We start from the raw sequence: 25,029 nt of genomic DNA, 5'->3' as shown, positions 1-25,029 counted from the left end.
CGTGGTGTATACACAGAATACTACTCACTCATAGAGAGAAATGAAGTTTTGATGCATGCCACAAAATGGATGAACCTTGAAAACACGTGGCGTGAAATATGTCAGTTGCAAAAGGACAAATACTGTATGATCTCACTTATATAAAATAAGCAAATATACAGAAACCAAAAATTATTACTGGTGACAAGGGGTGGGAGGGAGAGGGGAAAGGGGAGCTTTTGCTTAGGTGGCATTGAGTTTATGTTAACAGTGGTGAAATAATTTGGAAAAGGATGGCAAGAATGGTTGCACATCTTGAAGCAGTGGAAGTTGTTGAATGTAATCAATGTCACTGAATTATACATGTAGAATTGTTGAGTTCGTGTGTTGTTGTATTTTCACCACCATCTTTGACTCTTAATTCTGCCCCTAACACAAACTCTTCTGTTTTCACCACCAACTTTCCCAGTGCTGATGCCATTTGCCCCCTGAAAGTAAGACACCCGTTCCACCAGCCGTGGCCCCAGGAAGGATACCCTCACCCTGGTCTTCTTACTTGGATGCCACCAAAACAGCCTCTTGTCTCTCCATTTGCAGTCTGGCGTGGTTCTGCAGGCCCCAGCAGAGGACAGCAAAGCACAATGGGAAGAAGATACAGCCTAGTACAAAAAGCAGGGTCATGCCTTGTCTGGGGTGGAGAAGGTAAAAAAAAGACAGCAAAGAGAACATCTCAACACAGCATCCTTCAGACCCAGAGACACCCTCCGCAGCCTCCTTCACCCGCAATAACCCAGTGGCCCGTGGGATCCATCCATCTGTAACCACCAAAAGCCACCAGGCATCGCTCTTCTCCAATCTCCTTTAGATCCATTGCACTCTATCGCTCATCCGGGGCAATCAGACATCCTAATTTTTTGTTATAAACCCCATGCCAACTATTTCATTCATTTTCCCCATGACTCGCCAAAACGGTCCACACCTCCTAGTCTATCTGAAACCTTAACATTTTTCTCTCTCACCTCAACTCTGATGATGTGCCTGCTCTACCCTAACTCCACCCATTCCATTCTCTGTCCGCCCCCCCCAACTTCGCGTCACCTCTCCCTTCTCCTAGGTCCTCAAATTTCTCACTGACCCTCACCTCTCAGGGGCAAGGTGGGAGGACGGAGAGGGAGGCTGATCTTTCTCCTCAGCACCCAAAACTCAGAAAAAAAGAGGGATGTTCAAAATTTTTAAATATTTAACATTGGAAATTATTTTTTTTTTTAAAGAAAAGCCAATTATCCCACTTAAAAAAAGAAAAGGAGAAACCCTGAACACATATATTTACATATATATTATTTTTATCTGGGAAAGCCGCCCCTCCCTTCCACCCCACGGAGGGGAGGAGTGGGCAAGGCCTAAGGAGGGATGTGGGGAGGCCAGGCCTGCCATCCTTGGACCCCTCAGGCTGCCCGGAAGGTGTCAAACTGCAAGGGCACGGGGCTGACTCCGCAGAGGCAGTTGGAGCGGGAGCGAGTATTACCCTCCCATTGGCGGACTGTTTGGCATATGCCAACCTCCCATTGGGCAACCTCTTGACAGACGTGCCCTATCATTGGCTTCCTGGAGGAGGGCTTGCTCTGGCCAGCGTGCGGATAGGGGGCTTCTACTGCCTTGCGCAGAATTGGCCAATTAGAATTCGTTCTTGGCTTGATAGACAGCTCCATTTCAGGGGCGGAGCTGAAAGAGGGGAAAGGAAGAGCGGGAGCGAATAATAGCTGAGGAAGTTGTGGGTTTCAAAGGCAGTGTAAACAATTAAAACGACGATTTCTAGAATGGGAGCATTTGGTCTTCAAATTCGGACTCCACAGATAATAGAAGAAACATAATGTATGGCTCCCCTTTGATGAAATTCAAAAAGGCAAAACATCCACGGTGAAAGAGAAAACAGCATTTGACTAGGGGAAGGTGGGGGTTGACTGGGAGGAGGCCCCAGGGAAACTTCTGAGATGTTGGGTATGGTCTTGTGTTGATCATGGGTACACTTTAAGTTAGACTGCAGTTTTAAAAGTGGTAAACAAATGTGGAGTCCTGGTGGCGCAGTGGTTAAGAGCTCAGTTGCTAACCCGAAGGTTGACAGTTCCAATCCACCTGCCGCGCCTTGGAAACCCTATGGGGCTGTTGTACTCTGCAGGCTCTTTTAATCCTTCTGCGATGGTGGGTAAATGACAACCTCTGTGGTTTCGATTTCTTCATCTGTGAAGTTGTGACAATAATGCCAGCTCATTAAAATGCTACTTATGTAGCATTTACTGTGGGCCAGATGCTAATCTGAACGCTTGAAAATACCAAGTCGTTTCCTCAAAACAACTTTGTGGATATGGATTATTATTGTACCCATTTTACAATTGAGAAGACAGGTACAGAGAGATTTGGTACCTTGCCCAAGGCCACACAGCCATGAAGCCACTCAGGCAGGAATTTTTCCAACGGTATTTTTTAAAATGTATGGGTCTCTATAATGTTAAGTAGATACAGAAAATTCATGAACTTAATTTTCCCAAGGAACTGAGAGGTTAAAAAAAAAAAAAAGGCAAAACACCATTGACTACAAGTTAGACAATTCAGTCACATTTTCACAGCTTATCTCTGTTAACAGTTCTTGCTGCTTTTTCTTGTTTTTAGCTGCCATTTTGAGTCAGCCCCCAACTGGAGAGGACCTCATGCACAACGTGATGGCACTGTTGTGATCCATAGGGTTTTCACTGGCTGATTTTCAGAACTAGATTGCCAGACCTTTCTTCCTAGCCTGTCAGCTCCACTGAAACCTGTTCAGCATTACAGAAATGTGCAAGCCTCCACTGACAGACAAATGGTGGCTGCCCTTGCGGTGCATCGGCTAGGCATCGAATCCAGAGTCTCTCGCATGTACGGTGAGAATTCCACCACTCAGCCACCACTGCCCTCTCTTGCTTCTTTAGCTATGTCAATATTTCCCCTTTAGATGGGCCCCTGAAAATTAAAGGGTAAGCCAAGAGTAAGATAAGGTGGTTTAAGGTGAGGCTTCTAGCTGCCTACCCATATCTATTCTCACCTTTTTCCTTACTTTGTTGGGGACAGACATGTGGCTATTTACAAAACTGTATTTCTCAACCTCTTGTGCGATTGGAAGTCTGGTCAATATGATGTAAGCAGAAGTCATTCTGTGGGGTTATGGTAAGCAGAAGTCATTCTGTGGGGTTATGAGGAAAGCTCCTTTTTCAAAGAGAGTTCACAAAAAAAGAAATATAGATGGCCCTTAAACATGAAAAGATACTGAGCTAGGATTCGAAGCCAGGTGGCCTGTCTCCAGAGTCTCCTTGGCTCCCTTCCCAGCTCCTGTGTAGGCTCAGTATGAGGATTACATAGAGAAAATGCATAGAAACAACTTCACACAGAGTTCAGGGCCTAGTAGCTACCACTGCTGTGAGCATCCCCTGTATATAAAGCACTGTGCTAAAATACTTTATATGCAATCTCTCATTTAATCCTCACTTTACGAATAATTTCCCCCATTTTACAGCAGAGAAAACTGAGGATCAGAGGAGTTAAATGACTTGCTTTAGGTTGCATAGCTGGGAATCAAACTGGGGGGGGGGCGGGGCGGGGGAGGGGAACAGGACTGCTGCCTTCCAAGTTGGGAGGAGAGGAGAGGGGAGGGGAGACAGAGAGGAATAGGGAAGCATGGTTCCCTGGGCAGCAACGTGGTAGGCACTTTCCCCTCTGCCGAGGAGGGCACTCCTTTTCCTCTGTCCCTGGGGCTTACCCTTGGATATAGAATGAAGAAGGGAATAAAGCTCCTAGGCCATGAGCTGGGAAAGGTCACGCCCAAGTTTCATTGAAATCTGGAGTCTCTCCTACGGTCCTTTCATCATCAGTTTCTTTGTCTTTAGAGCAAAGCAGTCTGATGCTGCATGGGCTGGTCTGAAAGATAAGGAACAAAGGGAGAAAAAGAAAAGTAGTTGTTTAGAACACTTGCTGTCAACTTTTTCTTACAGTGGCCCACAAGAGATACATTTTATTCCATGACTATTCGGTACATGTACACACATACACACACAATGAGCTGAACCAAACATTCTCACAATACTTATTGGCCCTTGCTATGTATAATGCCCTATGGCATTTTCTGTTTCATTCCGTCCCCCCTCCAAAATGCTGATCACGACCCATTAAGCTAATTTCATAATCTTCTAGTGGGTGAGGACCAAGGTGGGAAAACCTTGGTTTAAAGCACTGTTTCTCAATGATGTTTTTCATTTCATTACCGCCCCACTAAGGAGCCTCTTCAGAAACCCTGAGGGTGTACTGGTTAAGAGCTACAGCTGCTTACCAAAAGGTGGGCAGTTCAAATTCACCAGGTGCTCCTTGGAAACCCTACGGGGCAGCTCTACTCTGTCCTATAGGGTCACTATGAGTCAGAATCGACTCGACAGGTTTTTTTTTTTTTTTTTTTAAGGAGCCTTTTCAGATGCTTTTTTTCCTAATCACCACTCCTCATGAAATTTTAATAACACAGGTATGCTTTATACACTAAAAAGAGTAAGATGTTTTTTGCCCCCCAGAAGCAATTTTTGCCCCTTTAGGCAAATGCATGAGAGGCACACACTCATTTGCTGAACCATCTTTACACACACCATCCCAACATCCAATGAGATAATATTAGTCCCATTTTGCAGATGAGTAAACCAAGGCTGAAGAAGTTGTATTAATTGTTGGACATTGAAATGACTGGTAAATGGATTGGAATCCAGAGACCTACCCAGATCCTAGCTCAGCCTCTTGTTTTTTCCAAACCTTTGTTTTCCTACGTGGAAAATGTTGGGATTGGTTCGAAGAAGTATTCTCCAAGCCTCAGTTATGGTTTTTTGCCCCAACTGACCTCATAATAGCAAGCATTAATATAACATTTAGGCACCAATCTAAACCCTTTACCTAGAGTAACTAATGCAATCCTCACAACAACCTAAGAAGATAGATACCATTATTGCCTCGGGAGGAAACTAAGGCACAAGGAGCTCAGGTGACTTGTCCAGGTCACACAGGTAATAAGCAGCACAGCTGAGATTTGAACCCGGTGGTCTAGCTTCCAGAACCTCTACTTTTAACGATGTACTTTAAGAGGAAACTTTATATCACTACTGAAAATAGAAAACCAGTATCATTCCTTGTAAATAGTAGGTAACAAAAAAGAAGTAACATGAAAAAACCTGTCATTATATTCTAGCTAGATACTATCACCTGCTTTGTACTCTAAGCAGGAGGCCTGTTCTCTCTTTGTCTAAAAAGAGAAAGAAAGAAGAGATAAGATAAGCTTGGGTAGACAGGTGTTAAAGGGCTTCTGGCAGCAAAAGGAGACTGTCTCCCGCAGTAATCCAAAGTGTTGAGAGGGAACTGAGAAGATAAAAACTTTGTTGTGTTTTTTTCTTGCTGCACCTGTGATGGGGTGCATTGTACATGCTGTGAACGCCCTGTCTGGATGTTCCAGGAGTTTCTGAACATCTCCACAGAGGAAGGGAGAGAATACCAGCCACTCTGGTGTGGGAGTGCAAGGGCAGGTAGAGGGACAGGGTGGGGTACTTATGGAAACGGAAAGGCGCATCCAGGCTCCAAGGCGACTCCTGCCACCTTCTTACCCTCCCCCAGCCTGGCTCCCCAGTGAGTTTTAAGACCAGGCACACAATTTACCGTTCCCTGCTCCTTCAGGCTCCTCCATCCCGATGCTGTTTTGCTCATCCTCTCTACCTGCGTGTGCATCTCCTCAGTCAGCCCTTCAGAGCTGTACGGGTGTGATATCATCGAAGGCTGTGAATAAGTAAACAATAAGCAGCCAGAAGTGGCCTGTTTCCCACATGATACCCAGGGAAGGGTCCGATTCCCCCTATAGTGCCCTGGGGAGAGTCCGGGCCAGGGTGCCCAGAGCATTTATTATTTAGTACTTTTATTTGTACCTGTCTCGGGTTAGGTGCTGTTCCAAGCAAGTCCAATCCTGCCCTTTATCTGTACACTAGGAAAAGCTGAGGGGCACAGTAGGTGATTTGGAGTCAGAAAACTAAGGGTCTAGGTCCATTTCCTCCCGTAGATTGGCTGTGTGACCTTGGCCAAGTTTCAGAACCTCTCTGAGCCCCAGTTGTATATACACAAAGTCCCATTGCCTGGGCTCAAATCCTGGCTCTGCCACTCATGAGTCCGGAGCCCTTGTGCAAGTGATTTAGCTCCCCTGAGCCTCAGGATCCTGAAGCAGTATCACTACCTAGCGCTGCCAGGATGACTAAATGAGATGATACGTATAAGGCAAAGGTTCTGTGTGTCACATTGTAAGTGTTCATTTTCTGTTAACTATTGTTGTTGTTATGCTTTTTAATGAGCCCTTGTTGTATGCCAGGTATTTTATGTACATTTTCTCTAATCTTCCCAAAAAACTGTGACAGTCTCCTGTGGTAATCCCCACTTTCCAGATGAGGAAGACTGAGGCTCAGAAACAGCAACTGACTTGCCCAAAGACACAGACTCACAACAGCCGAACTAGAATTCAAACTCGGATCTTGCCCAGTATTAAAGTGCTTTTTCAACTGGACCATAATTTCTTCCTGTCTATGAGATGGAAATAATGGTTTCTGCCCCTCAGGTCTATTATGAGGGTTAAAGAAGGTTTGTGAAGAGGCCTCTATTGATGCTTGCTCTAGCTCAGCTTAGTTTCTTTATTCCCCCAGGGTAATTACCTAAGCATAGGCCTTTCGTTTTCATAATAAGGAGGCTGGTGAGTCTTCTCTTAATCTCTGGGAGGCAATATGGTCTGATGTCCACAGGAGAGGCCTGAAAGGATTAGATCAAAATCAGAACTCCCAGGTTCCCATCCCACACCCAAGCCCACGCTTGCTGAGGCTTCTTTCATCTTCTGGGCCTTCTTTGACTCTCAGATTTCCTACCCACTCCATGATGATTAGGAGTACATAACCCTTTTCTCTCTTTCTCAGGGGCAGTGCAAAACTACACGTGATAATATCTGGCATCTCCAGCTTTGAGGTTTAGGTAGAGGGGGATCTTATCTAGCTATCGGGAAGTCAGTTTCCCTTGCCCCCAACACATGGTACGATGTGGGTAGAAGTGTGGTCTTGGCAAAGTGGCACACCTCACCCCTCCTACTGGCTCACCTTGAAACAAGCAGGCCTGGCGTACTGTCCACCTTCCTGCATAATGCATGAACCCATGGTAGGAATAGTACACCATCAACCATGAGTCTGACCACTGCAGGCCACAGATGCATCCAGAAGTCTTGCCAAGGTTGGCATCTCTCTGTTGGCAGGACCTGAAGAGAGTGAAGAAGTATGTGTCAGCCAAGGCCTTTCCTGGGGCTGAGGTGGAAACTGGTCTCATCCTGGCCCCGGGTATTCTGCAAAGGAAATGGGGCAGACAAGAAGAGAGCCTTAGAATCAATGATGGTGACACCGGGGACACTTAGACTCCTATTTTCTGGACTTGGAAGCCCCCTCTAGGAGGGTTGGGGTGGCTGAGACTCTCTCAGTGTGGTTGGAGGTGGGAGGGAAGATTTGGGACCAGGAACACAGACCCTGGCAATTTCTGTGGCTGCCTCCTGGTATAGGAAATCCCCAGGGGCAGCAACTATGGTATATCAGAGTTGGAGAACATGGACAAAAGTGGGTATATGGTGGCCCTGCTCAGGGGAAAATGCCAGAATGCGGCAATCACACGTGAAATCTGAGGCCTCCACGGGGGAGGTATGCTTAGGTGAGTATGCATGCGTGCAAGCATGTGTGTATAAACCCAAAAAATATCAGGAGTAAAGGGGGGGTGGGGATGGTCTGAGCCCTCTGAGAGCCAATGGAACTGGGGCAACACTAATAACACTCCTTCATTTATGGATAGAGTACTCATTGGAGAGGCCCCCAAGGCTAGGCCAAGTGCTAGGGCTTAGGATACACAGAAGAATCAGACCAGGCCTTAGGCACTTGCAGTCTAATTGGGAGCCAGACACTGAAACGGATATAATTAAAGTACCTTGTGACAAGTGCTAGAATAGTGTGTGTGAGTGTGTGTGCGCATATGTATCTGCAGAAGCACTGTGCCCAAGCAGCCTCCTCTGCCTGAGGTTAGCAGGAAGACCTCACCGAGGCACAGCTCTCTGAGTAGAGGCTTGAGGAGTTGGGAGGGAATTGGTCAGAGGAAAACAGGGGAAGGATGTTCCAGGCAGAGGGAACAGCATCTACAAAGACGTGGAGGTGTGAAACTCTATGAGCTGGTTGAGGAACCTTGAACAGATACTATGGCAGAGCTTTGAAAGATCTGATGGGGCAAAAAAAAAAAAAATCTTATTTGTTTATGTATGTATTATCTAACTCCCCCAATAGAATATATTGGGGCATTTTGTTTGTATTATTCTCTGCTAGAACCCCAGAGCCTAGAGCAGTGCTTAGCACACAGCGAGACAGGTTGTGAACACTTAAATGGAGACAGGGAGGGCCTACAGTGGATGGTGCTGACATTCCTGGAGGCAGTGGGAGCTATTGGAGGTTTTAAAATGGAGAAAGAGCAAGGTCTGATGTGAGCCGTAGGACGTCACTTTGACAGTGATGTGAAGACTGAACGGACCAGATGACGAAGTCTTAAATTAGGGCACTGTCAGTAAAAAACAGAAATATTGATGCTAATTCCAATTTACAAGTAGTATTTTTTTCTTTGGTGTGTGTGCGTAGCGAAAATATACACACCAAAACATCCACCAATACAACAATTTCCACATTTACGATTCCATGATATTATTTTTCATGTTGTGCCACCACTGTCACTATCCTCCACCACCATTAACATAAAGCCAATGCCCCCAAACAAAAACTCCCCCTTTCACCCTCTCTCCCGCCCTTGGTAACCACTAATAATCTTTGGTTTCTATATATTTATTTCATATAAGTGAGATCATAACAGTATTTGTTCTTTTGTGACTGACTTATTTTGCTCAGCACAATGTTTTCAAGGTTTATCCATGTTGTGGCATGCACCAGGACTTCACTTCTCTTTACAGTGGCATAATTATTCCATTGTGTGTGTGTGTATATATATATGTCACATTTTGTTTATTCATTCATCTGTTGATGGACATTTAGGTTGTTTCCACCTTTTGGCTATTGTGAAAAATGCTGAAATGAACATTGGTGTCTTAGGCTGGGCTCTCTAGAGAAGCAAAACCAGTAGAGTGTATAAATATATGTATATTAAAAAAAAATGTATACAGAGAGGTTTATATCAAGAAACGGCTCACACAGTTGTAGAGGCTGGAACATTCCAAGTCCATGGGTCAGGCTAGAGGTTTCTCCTGATTCATGTAGCCGCAGGGGCTGGTGAACCCAAGATTGGTAGGCCAGACAGCAGGGTTGTTGATCACAGGCTACCAAGACTGACGGATCCCAAGATTGGCAGGTAAGCTGCTAGCTCAAGTCCCAAGAACTAGAGGTCAGACAAACAGGAGCCAGTTGCAGGATCAAGAGGGAGCAAAAGGCCACAGGGTTGCCAGAAAGTCCATCTATATTGGATGCAGTCCACACCCCCAAGGAAACTCCCCTTCAACTGATTGGCTACTCAAAGCGGATCCCATCATGGCGGTAATCACATCATTATAAGACTGCCAAACTACACCATAACTGCCAAACCACTGAGAATCATGGCCCAGCCAAGTTGACACACAACCTTAACATTATAATTGGTGTACACGTTTCTGTTTTCATTCTTGCCTTCACTTCCTCCAGGACTGGGAACACTGGGTCATACGGTAATTCTATGTTCAACTCCTTGAGGAACTGCCAAATCGTTTTCCACAGTGGCTGCACCATTTCACACACCCAGCAGCAATGGATGAGGGTTCCAGTTTCTCCACAACCCCACCAACACATGTTGTTTTCTGTCTCTTTAATCATTGCTATTCCAATGGGGGACAAGGAGTTTTAATTTTTACAATACCTCCGTGAGGCAGACGTGAAAACAACTCAGTAAGGCTCACTGACTTGGCTGAAATCACATCGGCAAGTTGATGGTGTATTCTGGGGGTTCAGTCCTCCCTTCGTAGCGCCCTAGGACCCTGGATGTCTCCTCCGACGTCCATCATATGCTGAGGATCCGAGCTAGGCCGGTGGTGGCGGGAACTCGTCTTTCCAGTCAGTAACGAGGGGAAAGCCCCGCGAATCGCCGCTAAGAACTAGCGGCCAAAGAAGAAAGAAAAAGGCGAAGAGACGCGGGCGGAGGAGGTTTGGGTCCCGGCGGCCGCCGTAGGAGCGGTGCTCTCGTTCCCCATGGCAACGCCAAGAAGCAGCGGATGATTTCTGGGCGGCATTGCCGCCACCGCCGGCCGGACCGACCGCCTCGCGGAATCTCTGAACAGACGGCGGCTCCAAGGGTGCAGGTGATGGGGGTGGGTCGGCGGAGGAAGCCCGAGGTGTGGGGACAACGGCAGGATGTGACCGGGGCGGGCCTGGAGGTTGCGAGGGAGGCGCCGCCCTCGACTCTCTGGACTCGGACTCCCACCGTCTGGACCAGGGGCTGTAGCTGAGCCTCACCTTACCTAAACTGGAAATGGGAGAACGAGACTGGTCATTCCAGTCCAACGGCCCCTCCGAGGCTCTGAAACCCAGGACCTTCTTTCCCTGCAGCTCCTGGACTGACTGGCGCTGCCCTGCCCCATGGACGTGAGTCCAGGCCCCTTCCCCTCCCTGGTCCTCCCCCTCAGCAAGCACCTTTGCCAGCCTTCGAGCCCCTGGACTGGGGAGGGGGTTCTTTACTCAACATAGACCCTTCCAGCTGAGGACAACAGCTGTGAGAGAGAGTTAGAGGGATGGACTGCCTAGGGGAGGGGACCACTGGACCTGACAAGATGTTGACGAGGATTTTGTCAAGCAATCAAGGAAAAAAGGCATTCCAGGCAGAGGGAGCAGCATGGGCAGAGGTCTGGGGAGTGAGACAGGTTGGGGTATTTAGAGAAGGGTAAAACTTCAGCGCGGCTGGAGTGGGGGGCCAGGAGATGAAGGGAGAGGTAGGCAGGGCCAGATTAGGGGTTTTGTTACTTTAAAAGTTTAGACTAATTCTGTGGGAGCCATTGATGGATTGTAAGGAAGAGAGGTATACGCAAGGACAGTTGGTGTGAAGATGGGCAAAACTGTAGGCTGGAAGACACTTCCAAAACCAAAACCAAACCAGTTGCTGTCCGGTCAATCCGGACTTATAGCGACCCTATAGGACAGAGTAGAACTGCCCCATGGGGTTTCCAAGGCTGGAATCTTTATGGAAGTAGACTGCCACATCTTTTTTCCATAGAGTGACTGGTGGGTTCGAACTGCCGACCTTATGATTAGCAACCAAGTGCTTTGTAGGGGCCAGGAATGTGGGCTGAGGCAGAGGCAGTGGCAGTGGCAGTGGAGTTAGAGACAAGGGAGTATTTGGAGAGGTATTCTGAAAGGAGGGCAAATAAGTCTCAGGAAAGTCTAGAATGACCCTGAAGGTGCTGAAACAGGAATGGCAGGGAAAAAAGGCAGGTTTGGGGGACAAGATTGTAAGTCAGGATGTAGTCCTATTGACTCTCTCCCCACCATCTGGTGGTTGTTCCTCCCCTTCTCCCAGCCACTTCTGTGTACCTTCTGGCATTCCTGTGTTCCTGCAGCCCTTCCCCTCCTCCTTGTCAGCCCTCCCTCCTGTGCTCACCCAGGTCTCCTCTAGCCCGTGGAATCCAACCCCGGCTCCTGTCAGCAACCCTTCCCTGCTGCTACCCATCCCCGCCATCGTCTTCATCGCTGTGGGCGTCTATTTGTTGCTGCTGGGCCTAGTACTTCTGATTAGGCACTGCCTGCTGGTGAGAAGCGTGGTCGGGGATAAACGGTGGTGTCTGTGGGGAAGAGGGTCCCAGTCATCCTGTCCACCTGTCCACATACTCTTGCCCTCAAACACCTTTGCCATTTAGTCCTCACATCTATCCTTTTCCTGAGGTCTCTCCTTTCCTGTCCCCAGCCAAAGCTTCTCCTGCCCCTCTCCCAAAAGCCAAGACTCTTGGCTGTCCCTGCCTAGCGCCTGGCCCAGATCCTGAGCCCTGCCATCTCCTAGGCCCAGGGCTGCTGCACAGACTGCAGCTCCCCCTGCAGGAAACCAAGTGCTTCAGAGCCCCAAGACTGCTGCTGGACCTGTGCGGAAGCCTGCGACTTCCCTCTGCCTAGCCCAGCCCTCTGCTTGGATGCCTGCTGCCCCCAGCCCACCGAAGCTGTGAGTGCCATTCCTACCCCCTGACCCACTGAGCCACTGATCTGGGTACTATCTGGGCATTCATTCATTTGTTCAACAACATTTATTACTGAGCACCTACTTAAGGCCAGGCACAGGTCCAAGTACTGGGTCAGGAGGAGACAGCCCAAAACAACATACACAACATGAGACAATTTCTGATGAGGAAAGCTACTTGAAGAAAAGAAAAGAAGGTGACAGCTGGAGAAAGGTGACGTATGTGAGTGTATGGCACACACTCAACGCTTCTGAAAATCGTAGTTAAAAACAGCCTGTCACAGAGCTGCCCCTGTTCACTGAGTGAATGCTGTGCTCCACACATTGTTCCAAGCACTTTGTAGAATTATTATTTTTTCTAATACCCAGAGAGCTGGGTATTTTAAATAACCTGTCTCTATTCTTTTTTTTTTCCCTGGTTACAAAGAGCATCGTTTACAAAACCTGCCTGATAGAAATACATGGGAAGTACAAATCACTTTATAAACCAGTTCCCAATTCAAGGTAGCTACATTTTGTATATGTCCCTCATATACAAATATACAGTTCAATCACAGCTGTGTTTTACTATTATTTGGCAAAAATGGGCTGATACCACATATTCTGTCTTATCATAGCTGCAACTTGCCTTTTTAAAACTTGCTATCACTTGGCCACCTATCCATGCCTGTACACGTAGATGTTGTTGTTGGGTGTTGATTGCAACTCAGAGCAACCCCATGTGACAGGGTAGAACTGCCCCATAGGGTTTCCTTGGCTGTAATCTTTACAGAAGCAGATGGTCCCTCCTTTTGCAGAGGAACAGACTGGCTTAGGGAATTTAGTCACTTCTTCAATGTTACACAGTCGAGCCTCACTTAGCAAACTGCTCCATCACGTTAGTTGAAATGGAATCCTCAGAGAAAAGCCTGGCTCGAAGAAGATGGGCCGTTTTTGTATTTGCCGGTATAAAGATGTTCAGTGTCATCAACCACCTTCCTGGGTAGTGATTATTTTGGGCTCAGAAATTTAGAGAGCAAAGTTCCTACTCTCTGGAGTAATGACCTTGAAGGCTCAGGAGAGGAGGGTGAGGTCAAAAGACCAAGCCCCAGCAAATTCATAACTTGGGCTAAGTGGAGTTGGTACAAATCCCTAGGAGATGCTTTGAGTTTTGAAATAAATTATGAGGCAAGGAGCTCTCCTCTTTCAAATAGTCTGCTTCTGCTTTCTCAGACATAGCTGGGGGCTGGGGTCCCAGGGCTGGGGCTGAAGGGGTACAGCGGAGAAAGAGATGACCCTGGGTCCTAAATATTTTTATAAGGAAAGCTCAATTAGAAAATGATCTCTGGCCCCCTGGCCTGGGCATACCCCATCCCCTTCCCTTTCTGCCCACATGAAGTGAATAGTCAGGGGCCCAACTCCTCCTTGGGAGTGAGGATGGAGTGAGGTGCACTGTAAGGAAGGACTGGCCCCTCCCATCTTCCCCTCCAGAGCTGGAGGCCTCAGGGGCTGATCCTGTCTGGCTTCCATTGGCGCCAAGAGTGAATCTAGTACAGTGGAGGCTGGAGCAGGGTCCTTCTCAGTCTTCATCTGGCTTTCCACAAAGCACATTTAAAGGTCTAGCCCTCAGTTTCCTGATAGTAATAATAATATCCACAAATTTGTAGAATTGTTGCAGGAGTTACAAAGCTGTTGCCTATTTTACAGTTATAGAAACTGAGGCTTACAGAGCCTTGAGTGACTCACCTGAGGTTGTGCAGGTGGGCCATCCAGGACACAAACCAAGGTTTCTCTTCCTCTCTTCTTCCACAGGCAGGCTAAGATAATCCAATTCATCCACTCACTTATTTACTTGCTAATCAAAGATTATGGAGTCACTGTGCCGACAAAATAGACAAGTTCCCAGCCCTCAAGGGGCTTATACCTTCTGAAGGCAGAAAAGGCAATTCTAATAGAATGTGAGAGATGATGTGATCAGCAGCAGATCTGGGGCTTAAAAGGAAATCCAGGCACCCAGGCCCCACACTCAGTAGGTCTGGGATGGGACTGTCGGTGGTGGATTTTTAAGAAGTTCTCAGGTGATTCTGATGCACACCAGGGTTAAGAACTACTAAAGGGAGACAGAACTATGATAATAAGAACGGCTCTCTTTTACTGAGTGTTCACTGTGTACCAGGCATCATGCTCAGTTCTTTCACTGATTTCCCACAATGACCCTATGAAGTAGGTGTTTTATTTGTTTCAGAGATGAGGAATCTGAGCTTCAAAACACAAATTAGCCAACTGAGATTCATACCCAGGCCTGACCGACTCCAGAGCCTGAGTTCTAACCAGTAAGGTAGATGGCTGGCCCTCACAAAAGCAAAGTGAAAAAATTTCCAGAGATATTAAAATGTAGCCCCTAGAGAAACAAAAGGTTTAACAGTCTTGTGGAGTCCTTGTTTAATGTACTTAAACAGCAGGTTCTTCCTTCCAGAGAAGCCACATGGCTGCTTGTGAGAGTCAAGAAATCCATTAGGCAGTTATTAATGGCTAGCTCTAAACCCTTCCAGGGGACAGAGCCAAGGAACGCTTTTAATACTTTCTTTGAGATGAGGGCAGCGCAGTGTCCCTCAACCACAAGTTCTGCACACAGAATGACGGTGTGGTCCTCCAAACCCAGCACAGCTGATGACATCCCCAGACCGTGACTCCCCAGAGACACTCCAAACCACACCCTCATCAAACACAAGGAGACTGCTTTGCTGTCCTTGCTACCATGATACTTCTAGCCTCCTCTCTGCGAGGCAGTTCTGATGGCGGTGGCACCAGCCCAACTGAGACTCTGCTCCCTGTAGATGGCAGAACGCCATTCCTCACTAGAGCCCCAAGTGATATCTGATCTCACTAATCATCTGACACTGCACCCCGAAAACCTCAGCTGTTTGAAAGGTCATTTCCCTATTCCTGGCTTGGCCTGGTCTCTGACTGAGCTGTGCACCTGTGGCTGTCGTCAGCTCTGCCTCTGGCATCAAGGAGCCAATCTTCTGTCACACAGCCATCCTGGGTGTGTCTCACTCCAACTGCTTGGCCTGACACCTGTCCTTGCCCGAAGCAGCCACAGATCATCCCTGTCTCTGGGCAGAAGAGGAGTGGGTTGGTGTGGGCCAGTTCTCCCTTCCTGTCTCTAAAAACATGCCATTCCTGTTCCCCAGGAGACAGACCTTCTGTTTCTCCTGGGAACAGAGAAGCCCTCTTCTTTCTTCTTTGCCTAAAGAGGGAAAAATGATATGCTTTGATTCATCCATTCATTCAACATTCATCCGTAGTTCATATACCTACTGAGCATGCGTCCCATGCTAGCTCTGCAGAGAGTGAAATGAACTGCCCTTGCAAACCCAGGAAGGAGGTGATGGTCATAGGAGGCTAGGAGTGGGGCCATATGGGGTCAGGGGTGGATCACAGGACCAAAAGCAGGCAGACCAGCTGCAGGCTCCCTCCCAGCTCCTTTCCTTAGTTGTGTTCTTTTGGGCAAATCGCTCCCCTCTCTCAGGGTTCCGATAACTGAAAACAACAGAACTTTTTTTTTTTTTAATAATTTTTATCGTGCTTTAAATGAAAGTTTACAAATCAAGTCAGTCTCTCACACAAAAACTTATATACACCTTGCCACATACTCCCAATTACTCTCCCCCTATTTTTTTCTTTATTAAGACAGCCCACTCCCTCCCTCTACTCTCTCTTTTCGTGTCCATTTCACCAGCTTCTAACCCCCTCTACGCTCTCATCTCCCCTCCAGGCAGGAGATACCAACATAGTCTCAAATGTCCACCCGATCCAAGAAGCTCACCCCTCACCAGCGTCCCCCTCCAACCCACCGTCCAGTCCACGTCCAAAGAGTTGGCCTCAGGAATGGCTCCTGTCCTGGGCCAACAAAAGGTCGGGGGGCCATGACCACTGGGATCCTTCTAGTCTCAGACCATTAAGTCTGGTCTTTTTATGAGAATCTGGGGTCTGCATCCCACTGCTCTCCTCCTCCCTCAGGGGCTCTCTTGTGTTCTCTGTCAGGGCAGTCATCAATTGTAGCTGGGCACCATCTAGTTCTTCTGGTCTCAGGATGATGTAGTCTCTGATTCATGTGGCCCTTTCATGACAGAACTTTTTTAATTAAAATTTTAAATATGAAAATGACCGTTTTCAAAAAGAAACCTAAAAAGATTGTTTTAATCATTCATGAATGTGATCCGTGCCTTGCACAGAGTAGGTGCTCAAAAATGCTTATTGACTGGCTGGCTGAGAAAATGAATGATGAATGAGATCCTGCAGTTAGTTTGCATGCCAAAGAACTCAAAAACCTAACAGTATTTTTATGATGGAAATAAAACTGAAAATTGGGAAGAAAATCTGCATGTCTATTAACTCTGAACTGCAAATGGTAGAGGCCATGAGGATGTAATAGACCCATCTTTGAGCTGGACATTGTGGCACCCAAAGTCTAATGTGGGCCAGGTCTCTGGCCCTAAGTCTCTTCATCTATAAAATGGGAAGAAGGAGAGAACCCCCTGAATAATTTCTTCCCACTCCTGAACTTGGTTCAGAACATTTCATTATTGCTGAAATGATATTCTCTATTCCACTGGGAAAATGTGACTTTCAGGCCTCCCTATTCCTTCTTCCCTGAGAGGGAAACAGCTTTAGGGTCTGGGTCCCTTCCTCCTGCCCACCTCCCTCACCCCTCTCTCTTCTTTCTTAGGGTTGGGCCCCTCACTGTCCCCATTGCTGCCCACTCTGCGACTGTGCCTGTGCATGCCAACTTCCTGACTGCCAGAGCCTCAACTGCCTCTGCTTTGAGATCAAGCTCCGATGAGGACCCAGGGTCCCTGCCCTTTGGGGAGTGGCCAGCCCCCAGGGCCCACGTGCCCTGCTTCCTAGGGGGCCTCAGGACACCTTTCTCCAGGCTACTGGAACTACAAATGGCTGGCCTAGGTCACTGGCTTGTGAAGCAGCGGTGGAGGGCCTCGCTCCCTCCGGGGCACGACTCAGAGTGGCCTTGGCCAGCTGGACTGCAGCCCCTTCTGAGGGCCAAAAGAGAGAAGGGCTAGTGCTCTGGCAGGTACCCCTGCCCTCCTCTTCCCCTCTCCAAGCTTACTGTATATATTTGAAGGTGAGCGTGGGGGACACTGCCAACCACAGCCAACCACAGACAGCGTTATGGGAGGAACTTGGACCTGGAGTACCGGGATATAGGTGTGCCCCAGCCACATTCCTGTCCATGGACTCTTGGTTATTTGGGGGCAGGCAGGGGGGGCAAGTGTAGTGCCTGCCTCTACTCTCCCTCTAAGGAAATGGGCTCCAGAGAATCACAACAGCCACCACCAAAGTCCAGTCAGGAGAGGAGGGGCTCATCGCAGGGGCCACCGGGAGGAAGGCAAGGAGAGCCACACCCTCTGAGCACCCTTCTACCCTCTCCACAGATCCCTGCCCAAAGGCTTATTTCCCTTGACAACCAAGGGCCTCAGCCTGGATTTCCAAGGAAGAAATTTTTCCTTTACTGCTGGTGAGTGGGCAGAGCCCTCCCTCTTCCCGCCGCCCCCTCCAGTAGGGCAGGTCTGTGACTTCTTCCCTTTCCCTCACCCTGCTCCCACTTTGGGCCCTATGCTGGTGTGAATGTCAGGGGCTTCAGGTTTCCCTAAATATAGGTCCCTGCCAGCGAATCCGTGGCGGGAAAAGGGCAGGGGTCACCGGAGAAGGTTGGGACAGTGGGGTGGGGGGGAGGGTGGACAGGAGCGGCCTTATAACCCAGCCCCAGTGCAGCTGGCGCACTCACTGCTGACCAGGCTCTGCCGGATCCTTCAGCCTCCTCGCAGGTCGGCCACCGGCTGGAACGGAGCCGGGAGTGGGGTTGGGTTGTGGGGGTCTGGATGGGGGAGGGGAGGCCTGGCCAGGGGGAATGGAAAGCTCGGGAATTTTGTGGGAGTGTCTAAGAGCTCGACTGCTAACCAAAACTCGGCAGTTCGAATCCACCAGCGGCACCTTGGAAACCATACGGGGCTATTCTACTCTGTCCTGTAGCTTCGCTATGAGTCGGAATCTACTGGACGGCCACGGGTTTGGTCTTTGGTTTTATCAACTCGGGGACGGATTTTATTTTGGAGGGAAGTCAGGTCCAAGGAAGATGTTTCACATTCCCGAGTCTTGTTTGGTCCGAGCCACGGCAGGCCAATTTCCGCGTTTCTCAGTGGCTGCGGAGGCTCCGGCTTGTCCGCGCCGGCCGTGGGCGGAGAGCGCGTGCGCGGGCACGGCTGCTCTTCCCGGATGGGACGCAGGAGGCGGGGGCGCTCGCCGGGCCCACACCCGGCACGGCTGCCGCCCCGCCTCCGCCCGCGCCAGCCCCAGCCGCCGGCTCGCGCTCCTTGTGCGTCAACTCTCCGCCCTCTCCTCTGCCTTTCTTAAGCTTGGGCAGGTGACGCGGGAAGGGGGCGGCTCGGGCCCTGCGCTGAGAGCCCGCAGTAGACGCCCGACCTCTCGATTCTGTTACAATGTGACACGCTGCCTAAACGCAGACTGGAAGCTGGTGCTGCCCGGGCCGCTGGGCTGGCCTGGGTGGGGAAGCTGAGCCTTCATCTTTCCTGGGTCTTCCACGCGCTTACCCCCACCCTGCCCCCAACTTCCCTGGTGCCAAAAATCGGGCTGAGTCACGGCAGGCCAGAGCGCGCCAGGCTGGGGGAAAAGAGAAGAAGGGGAGGGCCCTGGCGACCCGCAGGATGTGGCCCGAGTCACGTCCGGGGGAGCAGGGGAGGGATCAAGTTCTCGCCCCCCTGTCGCCTCCCAGCCCCGCCTCCGGGCTTTGCTTTTCGGGGCGGCCTCTGACATAGTTACTACCCTGCAATTGGACGCTGGGGCGCTCCCCTGCCCCCTGTAAAGGAAAAAACCCGGCGGAGGGTGGTGCGGTGCCTTTAAAGGGTCTGGTACCGCCTCCCTGCTGCCCGCCCCCTTGGGAGCTGAATAGGCTGCGTTCTTTTCGGAACGCGCCGCAGAACTCGAGTGCTGGTGACGACCGCTGTGTTCGTTCTCGCAGTCCACCCGCCGCCCTCCGCCGCTGCAGTCCTCAAGTCCACCCCTTTCCTGTGCCAGGTGAGCGCCCCTGGCCACGTGCGAGGGTTAGATCAGGGACAGTGGAGAAGGGTCCAGGGGACAGTGGCGGGGCGGGCGTTGGTTCGGAGACCCCCACATCCCAGTATTTCGCCCTGCCCCATCACACACACACACTCCAGCTCCCAGCCCAGACCCCCGAACTTTCCCCAACTTAAGCTACCTCGGTTTGCTGCGCAATGCAGTGACTCCGCGCGCTGAGTCATGGCGGAGGAGGAAGCAGGATGAGGTGGAGGACCATCGTCCCCCTCTCTTGCACGAATTATGGCACCTTTGTCTCTACAGAGATCCTAAGAGATAGCGAGGGTTGGGGACTACCCTATATGCCACCTCAGGGCTCCCACAAGTGAGAGGTTGTTCCCTTCCTGGGAAAAGGGGCTCCCCTGGTGATGAGGGGAAACCCCTTGACTGAATGTGCTTACCCATTAATACTTTCCTTGTCTTTCCTCACCGGGTGACCTTGATTCTGAGCTTGGAACAGCTGCAGCCATCCGAGTAGACAGGAATATTTTTCAGGGGAAGGGGTGGGGCACTTGCCTCTCCTCCACATTTTTTTCCTGTATGAGCAGTGAGGACGACAGACCTTACCTTTTTCTCCACGTGGGGCCTACAAGCTCTGCTGCCCTTTCCTGGGCCTCTTATTGCCCTTTTGCTTTTTTCTTAATAACTTCTTTATAATGGGTTTAACCTGGAGGTGGGGCTTGACCTTGGAATGTCCTTGAGGCATGGGAGCCTGGGCTAGCCCTGGGAGTTAAGGTGGATTGGAAGGAACACACCCCTATGGCAGTCAGAAGATCTGGGTTCAAATCTCAGATCTGGCCGTTGTGTTGTGTGGCTTTGAGCACAAAGCCCTTTCCCTTCTCTGGACCCTTTTGGATGAGGGGGTTGGGCTCTCTGCCCTGTATGTGATCTTTTAATTCTAAAATACTCCGGTTCGGTTTTGCTTCTAGGCAAGGTGACCCCATGGCAAGGCGCAAGCCAGAAGGGTCCAGCTTCTACATGACCCATCTGTCATTGGCTCTGGCCTTTTCCATTACCCCAGATGCCAGTGCACAACCCCACCCTCAGCTGGGCAACACCCAGCAACACACAGAGTTAGGAAAGGTACAGGAGGCAGGCCTAGTTTAGGGAAGCCGGGTATAGGGGAGAGTTGGGGACAGGAAATGGCTCAGGGCCTGCCGGGTGTGGGGCAGGGGAGGTAGGGAACATTTGCCCTGACCTCCAGGCAAGGGACACTGCTGTTTGGGAGACGATGGGAAGGCCCAGCTAACTAGTCCTCCCCCACCTGCTTCCTCTACCCAGGAACCTGCCACTACCACCACCATGCCCCATCAATACCCAGCGCTGACCCCGGAGCAGAAGAAGGAGCTATCTGACATCGCTCATCGCATTGTGGCTCCGGGCAAGGGCATCCTGGCTGCAGATGAGTCCACCGGTGCGGGCAGGAGACAAAGCTGGGGAGGAGGACTCAGGGTTGGGGGTGGCAGGCTGATCCCTTATTCCTGTTTGACACTCCCCTCCAGGAAGCATTGCCAAGCGGCTGCAGTCCATTGGTACTGAGAACACCGAGGAGAACCGGCGATTCTACCGCCAGCTGCTGCTGACTGCCGATGACCGCGTGAACCCCTGCATTGGGGGTGTCATCCTTTTCCACGAGACACTCTACCAGAAGGCGGATGATGGGCGTCCCTTCCCCCAAGTTATCAAATCCAAGGGCGGTGTTGTGGGCATCAAGGTGAGGGGGCTGGGCCTCAGGATGTGAGATTTGGGATGGATCTGGGGGAAAGCAATCCAGAGTAATGGGGGTGGGGGGAATGGGCATAGGAGCCTGGTAACTTGGGTGGAGTCTGCCCAGATCTTTGAAGAATGCATAAGAAAAGCTGGAGACAGGTTACCTACTTGGTATTTTTAAGCTTCACAATTCTAAGAGGGAAATATTGTCCCCATTTTACAGTTGAGAAACCAGAGGCTCAGGGAAGTCAAAGTGTTTTGCTCGCAGAGTTAATAAGTAGCAGAGTCTAAGCCTCCTGATACCGAATTCAGTTGACATTCTTCCTCAAATAATATTCCTATGTGTACTGCTTCACAGGATCAGATATTGTAACTGAGTAAAAACATTTGCAAACCATGAACTGCTACTTGAGAGATTAAGGTTGGGGGCAGATTGGGGCTGCAGTGGGGGAAGGGTAGGGTATAGAGGTCATTTCCCCTGTCCCCCCACCCCAACAGGTAGACAAGGGCGTGGTACCCCTGGCAGGAACAAACGGCGAGACCACCACCCAAGGTGAGAACTGTTTAGCTCCCCACCCTACTAACCCAGTCTGCCCAGGTTGGTACCCCTCTCAGGTGCTGAGGGTGAGTGAGAGCCTCATGCTCCCCTCCTCCCACCATTCTCTGACTTTGCTGTCTCCTCTTCAGGGCTGGATGGGCTCTCTGAGCGCTGTGCCCAGTACAAGAAGGACGGAGCTGACTTCGCCAAATGGCGCTGTGTGCTGAAGATTGGAGAACATACCCCCTCAGCCCTCGCCATCATGGAAAATGCCAATGTGCTGGCCCGTTATGCCAGCATCTGCCAGCAGGTAGGCCCGCAGGTCCCCAACAGGCCTCCTCCCACCTTATTTAGTTCCATAGGGCCAGCTAGCCTGCCACCCATCTGCCAGGATGCCTACCTCCTTAATGGCAGCTGTTCCTGATACTAGGCACAGATTGGGCCCCAGGCCTGGCCTCGCTGAGGACACCCAGAAGGGCTTTCTGAGGCAGAAGAGCAGAGTAGGGATTGCGAGGGTGGATCTGGAGGAGATGCCTGTCTTCTGCAGTCCGAGATGAGGGCTTTGCCGCCACGAGTCCCTGTGGTCATGGAGATAAGATCTTGGCCAATGGCTGTGGAGCTATAGGTGGGGCTTCTGATAAGGTAACCCTCACAGCTGCCCTGTCCCTCATCGGCAGAATGGCATCGTGCCCATTGTGGAGCCTGAGATCCTCCCTGATGGGGACCATGACCTGAAGCGCTGTCAGTATGTAACTGAGAAGGTAGGTTGCTTTCCTGCCTGGGTAGCGTGGTGGGCTGGACAGCTGGGTGGGGGACCCTGGGTCTGAACCCTGTACCCCACCCCACCCTGCCCCACCCCACCCCACTGTTCTCTAGGTGCTGGCTGCTGTCTACAAGGCTCTGAGTGACCACCATGTATACCTGGAAGGTACCTTGCTGAAGCCCAATATGGTAACTCCAGGCCATGCCTGCACACAGAAGTTTTCTCATGAGGAGATTGCCATGGCAACTGTTACAGCACTGCGTCGCACAGTGCCCCCCGCTGTTACTGGTGAGGCTCGCACTCTTATCTTGCCTACTGGGAGGTGGATGAATTGTACCCATAATCCTCGTGCCTATCTGGCCTGATTTCCAGGGCAGCTTCTAGGAGTTCCTACCAAGTTCCCTGGGTCTCTTACTACAGCCCTCCTCCCCCATATCACTTGTTCTGCAGGAGTCACCTTCCTCTCTGGAGGCCAGAGTGAGGAGGAGGCATCCATCAACCTCAATGCCATCAACAAGTGCCCCCTGCTGAAGCCATGGGCCCTGACCTTCTCCTATGGCCGAGCCCTGCAGGCCTCTGCCCTGAAGGCCTGGGGTGGGAAGAAGGAGAACTTGAAGGCTGCCCAGGAGGAGTATGTCAAACGAGCCCTGGTAAGGATGTGGGGCAGGAGGTGGGCTGGGGCAGGAGGTGGGCAGGGTGCCTGGGTGTATGGGATTCTGAGGAGAACTCGCCTCACTCTGGCTCCTCTTCCCTCTTAGGCCAACAGCCTCGCCTGCCAAGGAAAGTACATCCCAAGTGGTCAGGCTGGGGCTGCAGCCAGTGAGTCCCTCTTCATCTCTAACCATGCCTACTAAGTGGAGGTGTTCTAAGGCTGCCCCATCAACACTCCAGGCCCCTGTCCCCTCCCATTCTCACTCTTGAGGGGAGGGCCTCATCCGGGGCTCCAGGCCACTCTTTTCCTATCACTCTTGCCGCCCTGGTGACATTGGTGTGTGGTATTGTCTGTGAATGCTAACTCCATCACCCTTTCCAGCCCACTGCCAATAAATAACTATTTAAGGGGGAGTCTGTTGTCCGTGTCTGTTGCGTGGGGCAAGGGAGGGCCGGGTAAGGTGGCAGAGCCTAGAAGAAGAAAGAACCTTTGTTTTCTGTTCTTCCTCGGCAGGAAAAGGGTGAGAGGGTGGAGAAGGACCTTCCTGCTCTGTTTTATATTTACCCAGGGCTTTGAGGAAGGTGGAGAGCTTGTGAAATTTTCTTTGAACCATTGCTAGTGCTCCACCCCTTCTACCAGCAGCATCTGATAGGGCTCACGGTTGGGGGGTGCGTGTGTGCACTGTTTTAAGTCTTAGGAGGCCACAGACGCAGTATCACTTTTAGGCCCAGAGCTCATGGGTGCAGAAGGCCCCATGACAAAAACAGCTGCTGATAAAAGTCAACATTTTCTGAGTGCTGTGAGCCAGGCAATGTAATAAGCACTCTGTATGATTAGGTATTGTCATTCCCAGTTCACGTTTAGGGATATCTTACCCAAGATAGTACTGTTTCTGGTAGAAACAGGATTATTAATTCAAATCGCCTTAAGATACACTATTGAGCTCCTTTGTTTCCCCATCTTAACAGGAAATGGGATTAGAATCAGTTTTTTAAGTTTTTGGGCTGTGGAACCACTTGAGGAATTTAGAATCCTCTCCAACATCCTCAACAGTGCAGATATACACAGATGCACAATTGTGGAGCTCAGGTTTCAGGTTAAGAACTGAGCCTCTGTAGCTGGTGCCATTCATGAAGCCAGTGAGGGTCCTATGCCATGCCTTGAATTCTTCCTCAATCACTCAGACTGCACTGTAGCAGTAACACCAGCTGCCAAAGATCCTAGCCACAACCGGGGACCAAGTTTTGCTGCCACTCCCCAAGTTCCCTGCAATATTCCTCACCCCCAGCCTTTCCTGGTGAGGACCCTGTCCTGTTTGAGCTCCCCACTCATGAAAAAAATTGACCTCCTCTCTGTAAAGAATACCTGCAATAATCCTCATAGAACTGACTTACCTAGAATCTTCTAGAGGAGTTTAAAAATTTGGGCTCTATCTCTGCACACTGGCATCTGTTACCCATGTCCTCAAACCAAACTCACCCCTAGTGACCCTCCAGACTTTGGCCTCACTGCTGTAGCTAGCCTCAATTCTCTGAGAAGCATCTGAAGTAAAACAAAGGATCAGTAGAAGTTGGTAAGGAGGACATTCTAAAAGACTCAGAAGACTAAAAAGGTGGAGATTTTGCTTAAAGACCAATAGCTTTCCCTACCTGCAGCAAAAGAATAGAGAAACAGAGGACTTCAAATGCAAGTTTCAGGAGTTTGGGATATATAAGTTTTGTAATGATTAACAGTTCGAGAAGGGTAAGTGATAGAAAAAGGAATTAGAATTAAGAACACGGCTTTGCTGGATTCAAATATCAACCTTGATTCAAACCTCAAATTCTTAACTATGCAACCATGAACAAGTTACCTAATCTCGCTGAGCCAGGGTCCTCTTTTAAAGCAGGCAACAGGAAACAACTGAGGGGTGTCCAGGGGACCATTTTGGAATCAGAAGTCATGCTGCCTGAGGCATAGGCTTGG

The 25,029-nt window shown here is 49.9% G+C and overlaps 2 protein-coding genes and 1 long non-coding RNA gene across 9 annotated transcripts; 2 read left to right on the top strand and 1 right to left on the bottom strand.

The window, feature by feature from the left end:
• Positions 1–115: 115 nt before the first annotated feature.
• Positions 116–10,482, bottom strand: LOC111753049 (uncharacterized). The gene is made up of 6 exons (XR_002787902.2): positions 9,973–10,482; positions 7,155–7,309; positions 6,723–6,816; positions 5,689–5,805; positions 3,767–3,924; positions 116–667 (listed from the first exon to the last, which is right to left on the bottom strand). It is a non-coding gene; the product is annotated as an uncharacterized LOC111753049 (long non-coding RNA).
• On the top strand, positions 8,937–17,562 carry LOC111753048 (keratin-associated protein 10-11). 4 transcript variants are annotated; one of them, XM_023558913.2, is made up of 5 exons: positions 8,937–10,411; positions 10,659–10,694; positions 11,708–11,851; positions 12,100–12,255; positions 16,982–17,562. In XM_023558913.2, exons 2-5 carry the CDS (start codon positions 10,689–10,691, stop codon positions 17,093–17,095), a joined length of 420 nt encoding a protein of 139 aa, XP_023414681.1. In that variant the 5' UTR covers positions 8,937–10,411; positions 10,659–10,688; the 3' UTR covers positions 17,096–17,562. The 4 variants fall into 4 exon arrangements, with proteins under 4 accessions (XP_023414681.1, XP_064151880.1, XP_023414680.1 ...); XM_064295810.1 differs by having other exon boundaries at positions 10,659–11,851; XM_023558912.2 differs by lacking the exon at positions 8,937–10,411 and having other exon boundaries at positions 10,418–10,694; positions 11,623–11,851.
• A 110-nt stretch (positions 17,563–17,672) lies between these two features.
• ALDOA (aldolase, fructose-bisphosphate A) lies at positions 17,673–23,477 on the top strand. 4 transcript variants are annotated; one of them, XM_010598500.3, is made up of 9 exons: positions 17,673–17,785; positions 20,683–20,815; positions 20,904–21,115; positions 21,610–21,664; positions 21,799–21,959; positions 22,327–22,410; positions 22,526–22,700; positions 22,863–23,062; positions 23,171–23,477. In XM_010598500.3, exons 2-9 carry the CDS (start codon positions 20,704–20,706, stop codon positions 23,264–23,266), a joined length of 1,095 nt encoding a protein of 364 aa, XP_010596802.1. In that variant the 5' UTR covers positions 17,673–17,785; positions 20,683–20,703; the 3' UTR covers positions 23,267–23,477. The 4 variants fall into 4 exon arrangements, with proteins under 4 accessions (XP_010596802.1, XP_064151875.1, XP_010596800.1 ...); XM_064295805.1 differs by lacking the exon at positions 17,673–17,785 and adding an exon at positions 18,075–18,095; XM_010598498.3 differs by lacking the exon at positions 17,673–17,785 and adding an exon at positions 19,183–19,362.
• The last annotated feature ends 1,552 nt before the right edge of the window (positions 23,478–25,029 follow it).

This window comes from Loxodonta africana, chromosome 12, assembly GCF_030014295.1.
Source record: "Loxodonta africana isolate mLoxAfr1 chromosome 12, mLoxAfr1.hap2, whole genome shotgun sequence".
NCBI classification, from domain to species: domain Eukaryota; kingdom Metazoa; phylum Chordata; class Mammalia; order Proboscidea; family Elephantidae; genus Loxodonta; species Loxodonta africana.
Note: the sequence above shows the minus strand (reverse complement) of the source record. Positions and strands in the feature narration are given on the sequence as shown.